The sequence below is a fragment of the Staurois parvus genome, unplaced genomic scaffold, assembly GCF_062004578.1.
Source record: "Staurois parvus isolate SC_StPar_1 unplaced genomic scaffold, SC_StPar_1.0 ptg000698l, whole genome shotgun sequence".
Classification (NCBI taxonomy): domain Eukaryota; kingdom Metazoa; phylum Chordata; class Amphibia; order Anura; family Ranidae; genus Staurois; species Staurois parvus.
The window spans coordinates 1,973,883-1,995,778 of record NW_028318494.1 but is presented as its reverse complement, the minus strand read 5'-3'; the positions used below and the strand labels follow the sequence as shown (position 1 = coordinate 1,995,778).

The following is a 21,896-nucleotide window of genomic DNA, read 5'->3' as shown; positions in this document are numbered from 1 at the left end:
ATGCTGGCTCTCTCAAACTCTCTAGATTTAAAGTTATAGTGTCAAGTTTTGTTTTGTTTTTTTTTTTCCTCCTTGCAAAGCCTGCAAGACTAATACTAGAACTTCCCTTTCCCAGCAGAGGATATCCCATTCACCTTTCTCCCTTTGCACCCTGTAGGCTCTTTGCCTTTTTTTTTTTTTTTTCTTTTTTTTTTTTTTTTTGTACTTTTCCAATCAGTTTGTTCAATCGCCTAAAATAAACACAGTAAGGGGAGACATTGTATTCCTCCTTTGTACAAGGAAATCTTCAATAACGTGCAAAAAGGGACTCATTTCACCTGCCAGCAGTAAAAAGGGATTTGCAGTGATAGGAAGAAGATGCAAGCCATTTGGGACGCAGAGCAAGGAAAATACGTGTTTGGTAGGTTCCTATTTTATTTCCTACGTTCCATCTTGTCTGCTTTAGCCATTAGATGTTCTATCTCTTTAACTATCTGTTAACCTGATTAATCTGCTGAGTCTGCTGATTGAGCCCCTTGTGCTGAGGCTGTGTTGTGTGTGTGTGCCTGGCTTTCATATAATGTATGATTGTGTTAAAATGATAGCAGGATCGGTTGCAGAGAGCTTTCATGTGGCATAGGCAGCAGCAGTCAGCTAGGCTGCAGGGAGCAAGGATAGCCTGGGCTCCAGGGGGATCCCTATCGGGCAGAGCGGCTGCAGCAACCCCGGCTGAGCTGCAGAGCAGAGCAGGGACAGCGCTTGGGTACTCACCGTCGGTTCCTCTTGCACAGGAACTGCTCCCAGTGAAGCTGCAGCCCAGGGACAGGTCTCCTCAATGCTGGCTGGATGGGAATGCTGTGCACACACACGGTCCATCAATGAGAAAAAAAAAAAAGGAGCAACACTGCTGCATCAGCCCCCCTGGATGCATCTCCACCAATGCACTAAAACATCACCCAGCGCTGCTTCCAAAGCCAGTTCATTAGGAAAATCCTCGGGACTTAATCAGATTAATATGCACATAAGTTTTCTGACTTGCGTGAGCCAGAAAGTCGGTCTCCTTTAAGATCCCATCTTCCTTTCCTCTGCATGCTTTAGTTTTTAGGCAGATGAAAGCCTTACACTAGGGGGCAGACAGATACTGTACTTCAGTTCTTCAGCAATTTTTTTTTTCTCCTCTCTTCCCCTCTCTCAGCATATGTTCTAATTTAGCACTGTAAATTTTTCAGAGGACCCAACTCCTGACAGCCCCTGGTGATTCTGAAAGTGCCACAAGCCAGTGGTTAAAAATGGCATTGACTTGGAAGTTAAGAGCAACACAATGGCACTTGCTCACCCCCTATTCATAGGACCTCAGTGTGATGGGTTGGTGAAGGCAGACAGGGACATAGCACACACACCAATGCACTTCTGTCCAAGTGCTGAGAGCACACAGGCACATGTTACTGGTTACTAGACAGGGGCTTCATCATTTACTAGTTGCTGATGAGAATGCACATCTCAATGTAACCTTTACACTCAGGTGGATCTGTTCTCATTCTTTTCATTTTCACCAGTTCATCAGACCATTGCTTGTGATGTGGCTTACAGATACATTGAAACACATAGATAGATAGATAGATAGATAGATAGATAGATAGATAGATAGATAGATAGATAGATAGATAGATAGATAGATAGATAGATAGATAGTTTGATGGACAGATAGATCACTAGGCAAATAAACACAGATAATATAATATCACTAGGATAGATAGATAGATAGATAGATAGATAGATAGATAGATAGATAGATAGATAGATAGATAGATAGATAGATAGACAGACGGATGGATGGATGGATGGATGGATGGATAGATAGATAGATAGATAGATAGATAGATAGATAGATAGATAGATACGTAACTATGGAGTAAAACACTTACCCATGCCCAACACAAGATATTATAAGACAGATAGATAGATAGATAGATCCTTTGGAAATAAACACTTATCCATGCACATCACAAGATATTTTACAATTATTATGATAGATAGAAAGATAGAGGGACATATAGAGAGAGACGGAGGGAGAGAGAGTGAGAGATAGATAGATAGATAGATAGATAGATAGATAGATAGATAGATAGATCACCAGGCAAATAAAAACTTATTATGCACATCACCAGATGTTCTAATATTACTAGGATAGACTGAAAGATAGACGCATAACTATGGATTGAAACACTTACCCATGCCTATCACAAGATATTATAATATGATTAAGATAGATAGATAGACAGGTAGATAGATAGATAGATAGATAGATAGATAGATAGATAGATAGATGGATAGATCAGTAGCTAAAGAAACACTAATCCATGCACACCATAAGAAATGATAATATTATTAGGACAGATGGATGGATAGATCACTAGGATCTATACACATCACACAAGGTACTCTAATATTATAACCTGTCTATATGACTCTTGTAAGTCACTGAATTGACACACTTTGTTACAGTTGCTGAGCATAGCTTCTTAAAGGTGTAAAACTGTTTTATAGGGTTTGAAAAAAATGACATGTGATATAGTGTGGGCTCCCTGGCTTGCGATTCACATAGAAGGTAGACAATGGTAGGAAGCATCTGACACAATGCTGGTATTCATTGCATGGCCTAAGATAGCGATGACTAGCCTCACAATGACACACGAACCATTGCAGCTCTACACTGGCTGGAGATGAAGTCCTAAAACCCTTTCAATGAGCTAGCCGAGGCCAGTAAGAAGAACTGACCCATGCAGCTGTATTGGCTAAAAAGTGATTTTAATATTTCCAAATAGATTTTATATGCTGCGATACACCTCATGTGTCATATAAGATATGTTTTGATCTTTGATTTTTGATTTTTTTTTAAATGCTCACAACCCTCCAAAGCAGTGACACTTAGTAATATATGTTTCTACATGCCATCTTATAATGTCCCTCTCAGGGCGCACTTATTGTGAGTGGGGTGAGGGGGGTTATTTCAAAGAAAGCTCCAGATTGCATTTCTTCTAGTAATAGTGAAGTAGTGGATCATTTCCAGCAATTGGTCCCCATGTCATCTGTTACATCTTCTGCAGCAAGTGACTTGCAATGGAGGCATGAAAGCGTACGCATCTACTTCTCCGATCACCTACCTAGAGTGATAGCACCAACCACCCCCAAGATATTTTTCCATGTATCACATATTCACATATATATATAGAATACTATAGGAATAATCTACAGGTTCACAGTGCACTCATTCAATTCATATTAAATACATATACATAATGTGTAAGTGGGAGACAGATAGCGAAAGAGAGGGAGAAAATCAGAAATAGAGACGTACACATGTGCATAGAAAGGCGTACACATGTGCATACACAAGCACACACACACATATATATAAATATATATGTCATGCACACATACTGTATATGAACAAACATAAACATTGAAAAGGTTTTAATCCAGCTTTTAATACATAACTGATAAAACACATCATTTCTGATATGTAAAGAAGGTGCCCATCGCATTGTGTATACGGTTAGTACATAGCATGCTATATCCTCCCCACCATACGTACAAAGCACAAGAAGGGAAAGGATAGTTCCATAGCGCTCAGTGACAAGGAGAAGGGGAAACTAACATTTGCCAGCAGTAAAATAATAGCCCTTCCCAGGTAATCATGACACTTTGGCTTGTCTGAGCAATTAGGCTTAAACCAACAAGCCTGTGTAGCCCTTGGCTGACACGGAATGCCTGTGCCTGGGCTAAATAATAACCAGAGCTATGCACTTTCTGATGGCCAAGGGATCAAACAGCAGCAGAGTCTCATTCTCCAGCATTGTCCATTTGAACCTTCATCACCCCTCCAGTGACTGGTCGACCATTATTCTTCTCTGCCTACTCCACCATTGCAGACTGACCTGCCTGCCTATAGAATGTATAGGGGGGGTAAGTCTGTGCATTAGCATACATCATATATTTTCTTATATAATTTCTCATTAGCAGGTAAGAAACATTTTTTTTTACCCATCCAAATATTTCCAGCAAGAGTTGGGTGCAGCTCTGCTTTCCCTGCCTATAGAATGTCTATGAGGGTATGTTTATACATAAGTATGCATCAGCATAACATTTCTTATATTATATTTATTTTTTATTATTTTTTTCACTAGCTCGTGATGAACACTTTTTACCCATCCAAATACTTCCAGCAAGCGTTGGGTGCTTCTCTCATCTATCTGTCTATAGAATGCATATCAGGCTAGGTCCCTGCATAGGTACACATCAGCATTGATTGTCTTCAGTTTTATATTTTTTTAATTGTTTTTTTTTTTTGCAGTCACCACTCCACTATAGTAATTGCAATTTTCTACAACATTTCTACATTATAATGAGACTATGGCCAAAGTGACAGCATTTATTGTAGGATTTTAGGGACACCCACTATAACAATTTACATTTTCTACAACATATCTACAGCATAGTTAGACGATGGCCCAAGTGACAGCAATCACTCTAGCATCCTATGGACAATATGAGCTGTGTCCTGCAATAACCTGCTTTAGAGAGTTAAAAGATAATGAGGAGAAAGTGATCAGAGCTGCACCCAACTCTTGCTGGAGATATGTGGATAGGCAAAATGAGATGTGTCTGTGAGAAGTAATAATAGAGGAAATCAATGAGGATACATACTTAGGCACAGATCTACCCTCATATACACTTCTTAGGCAGGGAGATCAGAGCTGCACCCAATTCCTGCTGGAAGTATAAAAAAAGGAGCTGTGTTCCTCAGATGCCAATGAGAAATAATATTAATAACAAGAATACTATAATATAATATAATATCATATACTCATTACTAATGCATACCTGTGCCCAAATGTACCCTCTAACCCATTCTATAGGCAGAGCTGCACCCAATTTTTGCTGGAAGTGTTGTATCACTCAGGTGCCAGTGCCAAATAACAATATAATAGAATAAAATCAATGCTGGTGCATTCTTATGCACAGATCTATCCCCCCCCCCCCATACATTCTATAGGCAGAACTGCACCCAAACCTTGCTGGAAGTATGAAAAAGGAGCTGTGTGTCTCAGGTGCCAGTGAGAAATCATAGTACAATATAATATAATATAATATAATCAATGCTGATGCATACCTATGCACATATCTACTCTTCTATACATTCTATAGTAAGAGCTACACCCAACTTTTGCTGGAAGCATAAAGAGAGTGTTGTATCCCTTCAGGTGCCAGTGAGAAATATTAACATAATAGATTACAATATAATATAAAGTAAAACAATATAATATAATAAAATCACTGCTGGTGCATACTTATACATATATCTACCCTCCTATACATTCTATAGGCAGAACTGCACACAACTCTTGCTGGAAGTATGAAAAAAGGAGTGCCAATGAGAAATAATAATATAACAAAATAAATGCTGGTGATCAGAGCAACACCCAACTCCTGCTGGAAGTCTTTGGGTGGGTGCAAAAAAAAGTCTTGTGTCTCTCAGATATCTATTCTCCTATACATTCTATAGAGGCAGATGATCTGGCTGGTAGTCTTTGGATGTTCCTCAGGTGCCAGTGAGAAATAATAAGATATCATAAAATCAATGCTGGTGCATACTTAAGCACAGATGTACTCTCCTATACGTTATATAGGCATGCAGATCAGCCAACTCCTGCTGGAAGTCTTTCGGTGCTTGCAAAAAAGACTTGTGTCCCTATCTATCCTTCTATACATTCTATAGAGGCAGATGCAACTCTTGCTGAAAATCTTTGGATGTCTCTCAGGTGCCAGTGAGAAATAATAATATAATATATAATAAAATCAATGCTGGTTCCTACCTATGCACAGATGTACTTTTCTATACATTTTATATACAGACAGATCAGATCAGCACCCAACTCCTGCAAAAAGACTTGTATCCCTATCTATCCTCCTATACATTGTATAGGCATGCAGATCAGAGCAGCAGCCAAGTCCTGCTGGAAGTCTTTGGGTGGAAGCAAAAAAGACATGTGTCCCCCAGGCATCTATCCTCCTATACATTCTATAGAGGCAGATGATCTGGCTGGAAGTCTTTGGATGTCCCTCAGGTGCCAGTGAGAAATGATAATATAATATATAATAAAATCAATGCTGGTGCCTACCTATGCATAGATGTACTCCCCTATACATTCTATAGGCAGGCAGATCAGAGCAGCACCCAACTCCTGCTGGAAGTCTTTGGATGGGTGCAAAAAAGACTTGTGTCCCTCAGGCATCTATCCTACTATACATTCTATAGGAAGGCAGATGATCTGGCTGGAAGTCTTTGGATGTTCCTCAGGTATCTATCCTCCTATACATTCTATAGGCAGGCAGATGATCTGGCTGGAAGTCTTTGGATGTCCCTCAGACATCTATCCTCCTATACATTCTATAGGCAGGCAGATGATTTGGCTGGAAGTCTCTGGATGTCCCTCAGACATCTATCCTCCTATTCATTCTATAGAGGCAGATGATCTGGCTGGAAGTCTTTGGATGTCCCCCAGGCATCTATCCTCCTATACTTTCTATAGGCAGGCAGATGATCTGGCTGGAAGTCTTTGGATGTCCCTCAGGCATCTGTCCTCCTATACATTCTATAAAGGCAGATGATCTGGCTGGAAGTCTTTGGATGTCCCTCAGGCATCTATCCTCCTATACATTCTATAGAGGCAGATTATCTGGCTGGAAGTCTTTGGATGTCCCTCAGGCATCTATCCTCCTATACATTCTATAGAGGCAGATGATCTGTCTGGAAGTCTTTGGATGTCCCTCAGGCATCTGTCCTCCTATACATTCTATAGAGGCAGATGATCTGGCTGGAAGTCTTTGGATGTCCCTCAGGCATCTGTCCTCCTATACATTCTATAAAGGCAGATGATCTGGCTGGAAGTCTTTGGATGTCCCTCAGGCATCTATCCTCCTATACATTCTATAGAGGCAGATGATCTGGCTGGAAGTCTTTGGATGTCCCCCAGGCATCTATCCTCCTATACATTCTATAGAGGCAGATGATCTGGCTGGAAGTCTTTGGATGTCCCCCAGGCATCTATCCTCCTATACATTCTATAGAGGCAGATGATCTGGCTGGAAGTCTCTGAATGTCCCTCAGGCATCTATCCTCCTATACATTCTATAGAGGCAGGCAGATGATCTGGCTGGAAGTCTTTGGATGTCCCTCAAGTACCAGTGAGAAATAATAATACAATATGTAATACAATCAATGGTGGTGCCTACTGCTGTACTCCCCTGCATTCTATAGGCAGGCAGCTGCAACTCTTGCTGGGAGTCTTTGAGTGTTCCTCAGGTGCCAGTGAGAAATAGTAATATAGTAAAAAGAAAAAAAAACCTCAATCCTGATGCCTACTAGTGCACAGATCTACCCTGCATTCTATAGGCATGTGAAAAGCAATCCCCATTTCTCCCGCTTTTCATTGCCCTTTTGCAATTATTTTTTTTTTTTTTAATAGATTTATTTTTTTTTTTTCCCTTTCACCTTCCACCACCTTATTGTGTCTGGCTGAAAGAGCATCGTGGCTTGCTTTTTTTTTTTTTTTGCTTTGCTTGCTTCCAGGATTCTTGCTGCCGGCGAGTAGACTGTCTCTAGGACCTGGGCAACGCACGAGTCGCAAGCCACCCTGTACCACTAGGCCGGCCTGACCAATAGGGTGCAAGGGGAGGGCTGGGAGCCCTGACCAGTTAAACACAATCTCTCTCCTTATAAGGAGCGGCGTCGCCATGGTAACGTGTGCTAAGTTGCAGCAGTGGTGTCAAAGTTCACTATATAGAGAGCTCAGTGAGCTGATCGGAGAGACACCACTCTGCCAGCCCTTTCCTACAAATCGCAATCACTTCCTACAACCTCCCCCCCCCCCCTTCACCACCACCACCCCAACCAGCAACCACCCCAACCCCTCTCCTCCTCTTTAGCATATTTGATCACTTTGATTCCAAGCTCCTGCCTTTTATTTGAAGGTTTATTCTGCATGAAGGATGTCCAGCAAGCTGTGAACTGCTCCTCTTCTTCTTTTTCTTTTTTTTTTTTTTTTTTTTTGTGGTATCCTTCTTCTTCTTCTTGTTATTATTGTTGTTGTTGTTATTTGCTGGAGAAAGAGGAAGAAGAGAGGAGAAGAGAGGAGAAGAGAGGGAGAGTGGACTCTTTTTTTTTTTTTTTTTTTTCTCCTCTTTTTTTTCTTTTTTTTTTTTTTTGTGTGTGTTGCCTTTGCATGCTTGGAGAAAAGGAGAAGAGGAGAAGAAGGGGATCTGAGCTGGAGAGGCTCCCCTACTGGCTGCCAGCGCTGGAGGAGAAGCAGGAGAGCGGGGCTCCCCCTGTAATCCTTAACCCTTCGTCTGTCTTCTTCATGGCTTTCCTGAATGGCTGACTGTGATGATGTTCCCAGGACCTGGCCCCCGGCACTAAGTCTGCTGCACCTCCGAAGTGTGCTGCTGCTCCAGCTCCCCGCTACCACCACCTTTACTTTACAACTCATCTAATTGCCGGCTCTTTTTTTTTTTTTTGCTCAACATCCCCCCCACACTCCCCAACCCCCCCATCCCCCCACCCCCCCCCCCCCTTTCTTTTTTTTTTTTTTTTCATCTATTAAAGCTGCCTGATCCCACCAGCACCATAAGAAGAAAAAAGCAGATTGGAATAGGTTCCCCTCATTAGATATGGCAATGGTAGTGGGTGCGTGGCGAGACCCTCAGGACGATGTGCCAGGAAGTCAACCTTCACAGCCCCCTCCGGGGCAAGGGCCAGGGGGGGCGCCGCACACCCCGCAGACCCCGGGGCAAGGAGTGCCCTCTACCACCCCTGCCCAGTCGAACCCGACCAGCCAGTCCGCACAGAACCAAGGGGAAAAGCAGCAGCAGCAGCAGCAGCACATAGAGTGCGTGGTGTGCGGGGACAAGTCTAGCGGCAAGCACTATGGCCAGTTCACTTGTGAAGGTTGCAAGAGCTTCTTCAAGCGAAGTGTCAGGAGGAACCTGTCTTACACTTGTCGTGCCAACAGGAACTGCCCTATAGACCAACACCACCGCAATCAGTGTCAGTACTGCCGGCTCAAAAAATGCCTCAAAGTTGGCATGAGACGGGAAGGTATTGGGTTTTCATTTGTTTTCTAGTCTTGCCTATTGTTCTACATGTCCCCCCCCCTTTTTTTTTTTTTTTCATCCCCCCTCCACTATTCACTGTAACTTTGCATGGCCAGGGTCTGTGTAGACTTTGCTTGCTTTTTTTTTTCTTGTTTAGCCCTTCATCGCTCCCCAACTGTCATGATTAATCATCGCCTCTCCCAGAGCCTTGAGGAAGACTGCTAAAAAGAGAAATAATAATAAAAAAAATACTATGTTATAATATTATTATTATTATTGTTATACAGGAGTACTATAGCGCCAACACATAGCGCTGCGCTCAGTGGGAGTCAGTACTGTGGCAAGTAGGAGTTAGGAGGGCCCTGCTCCTGAGAGCTTACAATCTAGGTAGGGATTCCAGACTATGGCAGTGAAGTGGTTAATGCAAACAAATGTATAATCTCTTTCATATCATTATTAGTGATCTGTGTAGGGATCTAGTCTAGGACAGTGAAGGGGAAGCTATGGTATCTTTTTTTTTATATCTTTTTAAGTGTTCTATGTGGGGATCTAGTCCTGGACAGTGAAGGTGAATCTAAGAATATATTGTATTTATATTAGTGTTCTATGTAGGGATCTAGTCCTGGACAGTGAAGGGGAATCTAAGAATATATTGTATCTATATTAGTGTTCTATGTAGGGATCTAGTCCTGGACAGTGAAGGAGAATCTGAGAATATATTGTATCTATATTAGTGTTCTATGTAGGGATCTAGTCCTGGACAGTGAAGAGGAATCTAAGAATATATTGTATCTATATTAGTGTTCTATGTAGGGATCTAGTCCTGGACAGTGAAGGGGAATCTAAGAATATATTGTATCTATATTAGTGTTCTATGTAGGGATCTAGTCCTGGACAGTGAAGGGGAATGTAAGAATATATTGTATCTATATTAGTGTTCTATGTAGGGATCTAGTCCTGGACAGTGAAGGGGAATCTAAGAATATATTGTATCTATATTAGTGTTCTATGTAGCGATCTAGTCCTGGGCAGTGAAGGGGAATATATGGTATATTTTTTTAATCTTTATTAGTATTATATGTAGGGATCTAGTCCTGGGCAGTGAAGGGGAATCTATGGTATCTTTTTTAATCTTTATTAGTGTTCTATGTAGGGATCTAGTCCTGGACAGTGAAGAGAAATCTACGAATATATTGTATATATATTAGTGCTCCATGTAGGGATCTAGTCTAGGATAGTGAAGTAGAGTCTAACAGGGTACAGTATTTTTTATTTTATTAATGTCCTATGTAGGGATCTCGTCCAGGGCAATAAAGTGGGATCTAACAATCACAGGATCTTTATATCTTTATGAATGTCCTAGGTAGGGATCTAGTCTAGAGCAGTGAAGTAGACTCTAACAATGCACAGGATCTTTATATCTTTATGTCCTATGTAGGAATCTATCTACAATGCACACTATATTTTTATTTTTATTAATGTGCTATGTAGGGATCTAGTCCAGGGCAATGAAGTGGGATCTAACAATATACAGGATCTTTATGTCCTATGTAGGGATCTATAGGGAAATGAAGTGAGATCAAACAATGCACACTATCTTTTTATCTTTATTAATGGGCTATGTGGGGATCTAGTCTAGGACAGTAAAGTGGGATCTAACAATGCACAGGATCTTTGTTTCTTTATCCATGTCCTATGTAGGGATCTAGTCCAGGGCAGTGAAGTGGAATCTAACAATGCACTGTATTTTTATCTTTATGTAGGAATCCAGTCCAGACAGTGAAGTGGGATCTCTCAATTTCTAGTATCTTTTTGTATCTTTGGTGTTCAGTTTAGGGATCTACTCTAGTGGAATCTAGGAATATTTAATATATGTTTTATCTTTATAATGTTCTATGCAGGGATCTAGTCTAGGGCAGTGAAGTGCAATCTAAAAAAATGCAAAGCATTTTTTTTAAATTAGTGTTCTAAGTAGGGATCTAGTCTAGGGCAGTGAAGTGCAATCTAGCATTGCATAGTATTATTATTATTATTTTAAATATTTTTTAATGGTCTGTTTTGGGGTTCTAGTCTTGGGTGATGAAGTGGTTAATGCAGAAATGCATAGTATTTTTTTTATTAGTGTTCTAAGTAGGGATCTAGTCTAGGGCAGTGAAGTGCAATCTAGCATTGCATAGTAGTAGTAGTATTTTTATATATATAGATTTATTTTTTAATGGTCTATTTTGGGATCTAGTCAAAGGTGATGAAGTGGTTAATGCAGAAATACATAGTATTTTTTTTTATTATTTTTTATTATTAGGATTTTTTAATATTATTCATGCCTTCTCCAAGTAAAAAAAAACTCCCTCTCCATGGAATAATCTGCCTGGCCCCTGTGACCTAGAATGTCATTCTGCACAGGAGTTAAAACTGATTAAGATCAGAGGACAGTGAGGAGCAGGCTCGTCTAACAGCTCTCCCTTTTTTCCCCTCTCCCCTTCCATTAAAAAAAGGACTATTTAAGTTCCTGCTTTGCTGTGCATGTGTGTTTATATGTGTGTGCATGTGTGTTTATATGTGTGTGCATGTGTGTGTGTGTGTTTTTATGTGTGTGTGTCCCCTTGTGAAAGTCAAAGCCTTTTGTGATATAAATTTAGCCAAGGACAGAGAGGGCTGATAGTGTGCAGAGCTTGCCTGAGCAGCAGGCTGTCTTCTGTAGGCTAGGGGGGTTACAGCCTCCCTTTGTGTTCCAGCTGCTCTGGCTAACCCTATCCTGTCTACAATGTCACGCACATCTCCCCAGAATGTGGCCAACTCCAAACAATACTTTCCCAAATCCCCACCGTCCCCCAAACCTTCCCCTTCAACCTTCCCTTTGCCTTTTTTTTTTCCTGCATGCAATTGCAGTGAAAGAAAAACACACCGAGGCCTGCAACTGCTAGCAATTGTCTAGAGATTCAAATCAGGGAGATTTCTCTGTTCTTGTTTTATTTTTTTTAATTTTTTTTTTTTATTATTACCATTATGCTTTTTTTTTAAAGTCCTGTTGTAACAGGGACAGAGCTTTTGTATTTAAAAAAAAAAAAAAAAAAAACAAGCATAATTAAAATCAATCCGCAATATTATATGTGTAGATGGGAGAGGGAAACAGAAGGACATTATGAGCACATATGGGAGAATAAATTGGATGTCTTCTTCTTTTGGGGATGTCAGCAGATTTTTTTTTTTTTATTAAGCAAGCACAGCAGCGATATTTAAGCAATTGTGGAATGGCTTTTCTTATGTGTTGTTGTAATTTAATCATAAAACACAACAACAACAGCACAAATCTGAGCATAGGGAAATAAGAAACCCTGTAGCAAGAGTTGATTTTTTTTTAAATTATTATTTTGTTTTATTTTGCTATTGTTTTAACTGTAGAGGAAATAAGAAACACTGTAGCAACCGTTGATTTTTTTTTTATTATTATTATTATTATTTTTTAAAATTTTGCTACTCTTTTAGAAGAACTAAGAAACACTGTAGCAATAGTTGATTTTTTTAGCATTAATATTTTGTTTAATTTTGCTACTCTTTTAGAAGAACTAAGAAACACTGAAGCATTAGTTGATTTTTTTATCATTATTATTTTGTTTAATTTTGCTACTCTTTTAGAAGAACTAAGAAACACTGTAGCAATAGTTGATTTTTTATCATTATTATTTTGTTTAATTTTGCTACTCTTTTAGAATAACTAAGAAAGAGTGTAGCAATAGTTGATTTTTTTATTATTATTATTATTATTATTTTGTTTAATGTTGCTACTCTTTTAGAGGAACTAAGAAACACTAGCAATAGTTTATTTTTTTTTTATTATTATTATTTTGTTTAATTTTGCTACTCTTTTAGAGGGACTAAGAAACACTGTAGCAATAGTTTTTATTATTATTATTATTTTTTTAAATTTTGCTACCCTTTTAGAAGAACTTAGAAACACTGTAGCAATAGTTGATGTTTAATATCATTATTATTTTTGTTTTGTCTTGTTTTATGTTGTTTCTAGAGTAGAACGCTTTGCATGACAAGAAGTCAAACAGATACAAACATATTAATTGTTGCAGTTTCTTCTTTATTTACTGCAGCCGTACAGAGGGGCAGAATGCCACCTACACAGCCTACCCATGGCCAGTTCGCCTTGACAAATGGGGACCCTCTCAACTGCCATTCCTACCTATCCGGATATATATCTCTTCTCCTGAGAGCAGAACCCTACCCGACCTCTAGATTTGGCAGCCAATGCATGCAACCCAACAACATTATGGGCATCGAGAACATTTGTGAACTGGCAGCCAGGATGCTCTTCAGTGCCGTGGAATGGGCACGGAATATTCCCTTCTTCCCAGACCTGCAGATCACAGACCAAGTGGCACTGCTCAGGCTGACCTGGAGTGAGTTATTTGTCCTGAACGCTGCCCAGTGCTCCATGCCACTCCATGTTGCCCCTCTCCTGGCCGCTGCTGGTCTCCACGCTTCCCCCATGTCTGCGGACAGAGTGGTGGCCTTTATGGACCACATACGAATCTTCCAAGAGCAAGTGGAGAAGCTCAAAGCATTACATGTGGACTCGGCTGAATATAGTTGTTTAAAAGCTATAGTTCTCTTCACTTCAGGTAAGAACACTTCCTACTATCATCCTAGATTTTTCCTTTTCACTGTGCTTTTTTTTTTTTTTTTTTTAAATTGTAGCATAATAAAATAAAACAGATCCCACACTTTGTGGGGATCAGTGACCCCCTCTTTAAATGTTAAAAGTACCACCTTCAAGTCCTATAACAGCAACAAGGCCCTGACTTCCTAAACCAACTTGATCAGAGCACTTCCTGTATTTGTATTCTTCCAAGGAGGTCAGCTAGCTTGAAAACTGTATTTCCACTTTTGCATTCACATTTGAGGACCCCCTCCACCCCTTGTATGTGTTCCCATTCACACAGCATGCCTACAAATAATCATAGTACCAAAATATATATATTTCTTACATTTGTAGTTGTTTGCTTGGAGCAAGATAGTGCATAATAGACAGCTTTTATTACTTTGAATAGATAGTAATGTACAGATAGGGGGGGGGGGGCAGTTTTTGTGAGCCAAACAGACCTGGACATTTTTAACCCTTTCACTTGGACATATATTATACAATTTTCCTATTCAATTTCCTTGAGATTTACCTTCAACTACTTTTATGGTTGAACTGGGTGGACTTTTGTCTTTTTTTTTTCCAGCCAGACTATGTAACTATGGCCTGCCTAACTGCATACACATTGAAAGTTTGACCTCTCATTCTATGGTTCTGGTAAATCTAAAGGCAAATTATACAACGTATGGCCAACCTTAGTTTACAAGTGATAAAGAAATCTGCCCGCACAGAACAGGCAGATTTAATGATGGCAAACTCAAGTCTGAAGCCCCCCCTCATAAACTGAGAGTAGGATTTGTAAGTCCAGGAGTTTTCTGAGCATGCAAAAAAAAAAGTTAAGACTCAATTTTTTATTTTTATTTTTTTTAAGTGCTGCTATGTGAATAGGAACATGTCATTCATACAAAAGTGTTATCCCAACTTGGCTGCAAAAGTAGAAATATATTTAAAGTAATAGTAAATGGGGATCAGCATTTGAAGAACAACAAGGGCTCTTCCTTGCCCCTGCGTCCCCCCAACCCCCAGCAGCCCCCTTTACCACCACTGAGACTTCTGTAGTTTACAGCCTGACTGCAAGCTGAAGGCAGGAGACCTTGTTTGTTTAACTCCATGGGCCCGAATCATTAGGATTCCAAAGTGTATTTGTGAATCGGACGAGTTAAGACAGGCAGTTTGGATTTCACTGCTGAACTGCTGTAACTTTAGACAGAATACAGCTTTTAGTGCAAGCAAGTCACACCAGTGAACCCACAGGCAGCCAGCAAACAAGGAGTGGGGGCAGGGAAAATACACATACAAAAGTTTGCTGAAGAAAAAAAAAAAAAAAAGTTCACAGGGATGAGCCTGAAAAAGAAAAAAAAATCTGCTATTAATATGACCCACAGCACCGCTGGTTTGTATTGTGGCAGCTATAAACCAGTAATGAATGCATTATGAAATCTAATTAGGATATATTGTAGGTTAAGCTGGGTGAGGGATATATCTGTGAATAATTAACTCTTCAGGCTAAACATTATACCAAACGAGCATTTAAAAATGCAAAGGCGGTTCAGCAGTGTTGTGTCAATCTCTGTTTTTATATGTGTATATATAATATATATACGTGTGTGTGTGTGTGTGTGCTACTACAGTACATGAAAATAATAATTCAGTGGACTAAATAAATAATAAGCCCAGACTTAAAAATGCAAGAGACTGTCTAAATGGGTTCAAGGTATAGGAAAGAAATTAAAATAAATGCAGGCACTTAAAATGGAAAACAAAATAAGTAAAAAACAAAAACAAAACTATATATATATATATATGATATAGGAAAGAATTTAAAAGTAAAGCAGGCACTTAAAGTAGCAATGTTGTGTGTGATAATTTAAGTGGGTAGGTAGGTATATATATATATATACACTATATATACACTATATATATATATATATATATATATATATATATATATATATATATAGTGTTTGACAAGCTAAGTATACATATGAAGAGGGGTATTCACTCATTAATAAAAAGAGTTTTATATATATATATATATATATATATATATATATATCTTAATGTGTGTGTACCGGATAGATAGAGAGATTGATTGACAGATATAGAGAGATAGATATATAGAGATAGATAGATGATAGATAGATGATAGATAGATAGATAGATAGATAGATAGATAGATAGATAGATAGATAGATAAAATAATTTCCACTTTGAGAGAGACAAATAGATAGATAGACAGATAGATAGATAGATAGATAGATAGATAGATAGATAGATAGATAGATAGATAGATAGATAGATAGATAGAAGATAGATGGATAGATAGATAGATAAAATAATTTCCACTTTGAGAGAGACAAATAGATAGATAGATAGATAGATAGATAGATAGATAGATAGATAGATAGATAGATAGATCAAATCACTTCCACTTTGAGTGCCTCCATATGCATGCTAAACTCTTCTATCCATATGGTCCTGGACTTCAACTTCTTACACTGTATCCACCTAATAGTTTATCATTTCCACTGAAAGTGCCTCCACTTCTTTTATTTTCTTTCCTGTAGCTTGAGCCCCCCATTTAGGCAGTCTTATTGCCTCTTCAAGTCTGAGCTTATTATTTATTTAGTCCATTGAAATATTATTATAATGTACTGTTAGTAGTCCATAGCCACCCAGCTCGCCCCCAGCCCCCCTCACCCCCTCCTCTTAGTAACTTGGAAGAAGAGGGGGGGGGGTTGCTTGTAGCAAAATGTGGTTAGGAATGTAACTGTGGAGCTCCAAGTCACTGTACTGTATCGATCCACTTTAGTGTGGATTGTCATCCTTTCCAACGTTTAGTTAATGACAAGCTTGTATGTGTAAACCTTGCTTGGAAACATGCTGTACACAGAATGTGATCTATAATTTTTAATCTGTGCTGTTCATTATGTCATATCAATGTATGGCTCAAAGATGTCCTTTAGGGGGTGGAGTGGGGGGGGGGTGATTATGCCACTTGTTGGTTAACCTTTCTTAATGTCAGGCAGGCCTGTAATAGTTGTCATTTCATTACAGGCTCAGATTCAGAAACTAGAGATCACCCCCCAAAAAATAAAAATAATAACCCCCCCCCCAAAAAAAAATAATATTTTTGTTTCCAAAGTACATGACTCAAATCATATGCATGCCTTTTCTTTATAACAGCATGGGTAACAATGTACATGTGCTGCCCCCAAGGGTCACAACCCAGCCTCTGGTCAGCAGCATTGGGTGATTTAAACCCCCTAGCTGCATTGTGTTTTTTCTTTTTTTTTGGGGGGGGGGGGTGCATAGCAAGTGGACCCCTCTCTCTGTGCCTATGAGGCCTGTGCAAAGATAAATTGTGTGTGTGGGGGGGGGGGGGAATCAGAGTTTGCTTGGCTGATTCTGAACAACCCTGCACTGACAAGATGATCTTTTAAAGAGCCACTTAAGACATTTTCACAGACTAAAGAAAAACGTATAGTCCTCCAAGGGAGAATATATTAGACTTCAGAGCGCTATTGTTGTTCACTGGACATCAGATGTGCTCTCCTTTTTCTGGAATCATTAACAGGCCTCTGCTGAATAACTCACAGTCAGCCCTTGCTCCATCACAGGCCAGATCTAGTGTGTTTTTGCTTTATTTTTATTATTATAATTTTTTATGAGTTTATTGCAATGGGGGGAGGGGGGGGGTGTCAGAATTTTGTGACAGGCCTACCACCACCACCACCACCACATGTCCTAATCAGATAATGACATTGTTTATTACACTTTTTTCACAGATGCCTGTGGTCTGTCTGATGTGGCTCATGTGGAAAGTTTGCAGGAGAAATCGCAATGTGCATTGGAAGAGTATGTTAGAAGCCAATATCCCAACCAACCAACCAGATTTGGCAAACTCTTACTCCGTCTACCTTCTCTCCGCACTGTGTCCTCTTCTGTCATAGAGCAATTGTTTTTCGTCCGTTTGGTAGGTAAAACCCCTATAGAAACCCTCATTAGAGATATGTTACTCTCTGGAAGCAGTTTCAATTGGCCCTATATGTCCATACAATAAGTACTGAATAGGGGAAACTTGAGGGCATAACAAAGGAAAAAACAAAAAAGACTTTTTGGGGGTTGTTTGCTTAAAGTTTTCTTCTACTAAGGCTGTTACAAGTTTACTTACAGAAGAGGGAAAAAAATTATTGGACTGTGAATTTAAAAAAAAAAAAAAAAAGACTATGATGAACTCTCACATAATGCATTTAAAACTGTCTCGTTCAGAACAACTTGCTACTTTTTTTTTTGTAAAAAAAAAAAGAAATATCAAAAACAAAAAACAAGAAATTTTAGTCATTTTTTTTTTGGTAAACTATCGCTTAAAAAGTGCATTTATGGAATTGTGGAGGAAATTAGCAAGAAAGAAAGTTCTTTTTTTTCCAAATTTTAAATTGTCCTGTGTCTATGTATCTATAGCTGTTTTCTTTCCTTTTTTTTGTATTTTCCTGGTTCCAAACCAGTTTACTCTGTGGTTCTATTAATTTTTTTTTATATATATATTCTTGACTTAAGAAAGAGAAAACTGTATCCTTAAAATTATATGTTCTGTAAGAATTAAAACAAAGTCCATGAAAGTATCATAGGAAAAAAAATGGAACTTAAATGTTAAAAAAGGAACTTAAGTTTGGAAGCGCACTTATAAGTGATGAGCCTAATTTAATTATTGAACGCCAGATCTGTAATTATATCCCCATTTGAACCACATAAGTCTCTTCACTACACAAACAGATTTTTTTTAATATTATTATAATTATTATTATTTTATTTTCACAAATAAACTGTGGGGTTGAAGTGAAAGGGACGCTGTATATTAAGACAGCAATTTAGCTAAGTACAGTTTTTTTTGTTTTGTTTTGTTTTTTTTTTTTGGAGGGAGGAGGGGGCAATTGTGTTCTTTGCAGTATTCTCCAAATGTTCTGAAGCTCCTATAACTGTTTGTATATTTGCAAATCCCTTTGTATTATAATTGTTGATATTTCCATTTTTTTTTTTAAAGAGGAAAAGATACAATTCAAATCAGCATGTCAGATAACACTGTTGGCACTTATAAATAATGTGATTGATTCGGTATCTAGATTTTACAGTTTTGTGTTAAAAACTGAAGGTTTATATTTTTTTTGTTTTATTTTTATTTTATTTTTTTTTTCTAAGTGCAACTTTTTTTCTGTATACTGTAAAAGTTATAATAACTGAACTGTTTGGTCGAGTCTTTGTGTGTTATATTCCAAGAAAAAAAATGAAAGTATTCAGAAATTAAACTATTATTTGATATCTGAAAACCCTTTGGCTGTGACAAGTGTCTTTCAAAAAAAAAAAAAAATATATATATTAATAATAATGACCCTTATTACATATTGTTTTATTGAGAGGGGATTTAGCCTATTCTGCGTTGGGGACCCACCAAAGCTATGCTATGGAGTATCTGCAAGGCAGAAGGGGTTAAAATGACTGTGTGTCCCTCCACTATGTTTGTCCAAACGTGTAGCAGTGTATTTGCATGCCTAATTCGACAGGAAACGCTTAAACCAATGGTTTATCTATGGTTTAAGAGGTGCTGTACAATATTGCAACCCATTCTTAGTAACCTAATCCCCCTGTTTAATTAAAAATGGATTTCCAAGAAAAAAAAAAAAGGCCCGTACTTTTAAGTGCCTGCAGAGCTATTTTAGCGAAGTATTATATTGTTAAACATCCGAAAAAAAAGGAAAAAAAAATAAGAAAAAGGTCGTCTGCATCTATTTTATGAACATGAAAAAAAAACTATTTTGTAAATATCTGGTATACACGCACAGGATATTTGAAACAGATTTGTATATACAGGTCAGTTGCTTTATATTGAATTTTTTTTTACTATTATCATTTCTTTTTTTTTTTAATTTTTCATCTTGTGGTTCAATATTTTTCTGGTGGCCATTGATCATTGTGGGCGATGGGGGTTGACTTAGTTTAGACAGCTGAGGGTCTATTTTAAAAAGAAATCAAGTAACATCTCTTTTGGTGTGTCAGGGTGGAGTAGATTTATAAAAAAAAATGAAGGAGATTATAGGACTGAGTGTTTTTTATTTTTTTTTAGTCAGGCTACGACTGTCCAGGTGCCAATGGATTAAAAAAAACAAAAAAACAACTTGCTTCGCTAGATCAGGGAGGCATGCTGAGACATGTAGTGCTTTGTCAGCTGGAAAGTTGCAGATGCCCCCCCCCCCCTTCCTTCTAGACATTTGAGTCTATGTGCACCCATCACCTTATATGCCTCCTATCCATTGTAAAAGACTTACTTCTCAGACATCAATGACTGTGGGCTAATATTTTGTACCAAAAATAAAAAAAAAACGGGCCATATTTTCAATATAGTGAAAGGTCACTTTAATTTATTGTAAATGCACGCCTGGACCATGGACTCTATGATTGATTGGAACTGATGATGGCGTTTAATATGCACTCATGTATGTATAAACACACATCTTATATGACGAACACATACATATGCATCCATACACACACACTCTGGGAGACGAGAGTGAGCTGAGAATTACATTTGCAGAGTATTGCTGACCTCTAGGTTTAGGTTCCTCTATTGCAAGTCATTTTTGTGAGTGTATGAAGTTTTTTTTTTGTATTCAAAGTATAAAAGAAAAAAAAAGAAAAAAAAAAGAACAAATTCGCAGGATCTCGTTTTTGTGTTAGCTTGTTGTAAAACATGTGTTGTAAATTGTCATTGATATTAAATTATAATTTATGAATTTGAAAATCAAAAAACCCAGTCCCTGTCCTTATTCTATGTGTGCAGAATGGAGCAGTATCTGGTGGGAGTGTTTTTGTTTTTTTAGCACTCATAGACTCATCTATATAGGTGGATGGTGGTTAAAAAAAAAAAAAAGAGAGAAAGCCTGCGTTTGAATGAATGTTTGGATTTTAAAGGTTTTTTTTTAGGATGCAAGTTTTCCTAGAACAAAAGATCTAGCAAGCATCTGAAAAAAAAAATAAAAGGACAAAAGAGGGGGTTGTGGGTGATTTAGGAGTAAGTTGTGTGAGCTGTTAACCCTTTGGGGGTACTCAAGGGCTGCCTTGGCATGGGGATGGGTGGGCAAGGGAGAGCATGGATTAACTCCATGCTTTATGAATTGTAAAATCAAAAAACCCATTCCCTGTCCTTATACTATAAGTGTGCAGAATGGAACAGTGTCTGGTGGGAGTATATTTTTGCAGCACTCATAGACTCATTTATATAGGTGGATGATGGTGGTGGTGGTGGAAAAAAAACTGAATTTAAAAAGAAGAGAGAAAGCCTGCGTTTGAATGAATGTTTGGATTTTAAAGTTTTTTGGGTTTTTTTTTTAGCATGCAAGTTTTCCTAGAACAAAAGATATTGCAAGCATCTGAAAAAATAAAAAGGAAAAAAGAGGGGGTAGTGGGTGATTTAGGAGTAAGTTGTGCGAGCTGTTAACCCTTTGGAGGCACTCAGGGGTTGCCTTGGCATGGGGATGGGTGAGCAAGGGAGCGCATGGGTTAGCTCCATGCTTTACGAATTTGAAACATCAAAAAGCCGAGTCCCTGTCCTTATACTATGTGTACAGAATGGAACAGTATCTGGTGGGAGTGCTTTTTTTTGCAGCACTCATAGACTCATCTATATAGGTGAATGATGGTGGTGGTGATGATGGGGGGGAAAACGAATTTAAAAAGAAGAGAGAAAGCCTGCGTTTGAATGAATGTTTGGATTTTAAAGTTTGGGGGGGGGGGTAGCATGCAAGTTTTCCTAGAACAAAAGGTCTTGCAAGCATCTGAAAAAATAAAAAGGACAAAAAGGGGGGGGGGTGGGGTGATTTAGGAGCAAGTGGTCAGAGCTGGTAACCCTTTGAAGGCCATTAAGGGGTGCTTTGGCACAGGGATGGGTGAGCAAGGGAGTGCAGGGGTTAACTCTTTCAAGATTGCAACACTGTATATAAGTGTTCTTTTCTTCTGGCTGCTCAGAGAATGCTTTATTTCTTCCCAATGCTGGTGTGTGTTAGCCAAACACGATCTCAAACAATAAAAAAAAACACACAGTAGAGATCTTTGATCCACA

At 38.5% G+C, this 21,896-nt stretch overlaps 1 protein-coding gene and 1 long non-coding RNA gene across 8 annotated transcripts in view; one reads left to right on the top strand and one right to left on the bottom strand.

The window, feature by feature from the left end:
• Nucleotides 1-1,312, bottom strand: part of LOC149446038 (uncharacterized) — a 128,508-nt gene extending 127,196 nt beyond the window's left edge. For all 5 annotated transcript variants that reach the window (XR_016306274.1, XR_016306276.1, XR_016306275.1 and 2 more), the window contains exon 1: nucleotides 751-1,312. This is a non-coding gene — a long non-coding RNA (uncharacterized LOC149446038). The remainder of the gene's footprint in view (nucleotides 1-750) is intronic.
• NR2F2 (nuclear receptor subfamily 2 group F member 2) lies at nucleotides 171-20,587 on the top strand. 3 transcript variants are annotated; one of them, XM_089653099.1, is made up of 3 exons: nucleotides 171-400; nucleotides 13,236-13,763; nucleotides 17,572-20,587. In XM_089653099.1, exons 1-3 carry the CDS (start codon nucleotides 358-360, stop codon nucleotides 17,844-17,846), a joined length of 846 nt encoding a protein of 281 aa, XP_089509225.1. In that variant the 5' UTR covers nucleotides 171-357; the 3' UTR covers nucleotides 17,847-20,587. The 3 variants fall into 3 exon arrangements, with proteins under 3 accessions (XP_089509225.1, XP_089509223.1, XP_089509224.1); XM_089653097.1 differs by lacking the exon at nucleotides 171-400 and adding an exon at nucleotides 7,906-9,136 and having other exon boundaries at nucleotides 13,215-13,763; XM_089653098.1 differs by lacking the exon at nucleotides 171-400 and adding an exon at nucleotides 7,911-9,136.
• The last annotated feature ends 1,309 nt before the right edge of the window (nucleotides 20,588-21,896 follow it).

Excerpts from the sequence above, each read along its gene's own strand:
- NR2F2 (XM_089653097.1), top strand. The coding sequence starts at position 8,710 with ATGGCAATGGTAGTGGGTGCGTGGCGAGACCCTCAGGACGATGTGCCA. Across the intron at positions 9,137-13,214 it reads AGTTGGCATGAGACGGGAAG|TTTCTTCTTTATTTACTGCA; the intron begins GTATTGGGTTTT and ends TAATTGTTGCAG. Across the intron at positions 13,764-17,571 it reads TATAGTTCTCTTCACTTCAG|ATGCCTGTGGTCTGTCTGAT; the intron begins GTAAGAACACTT and ends CTTTTTTCACAG.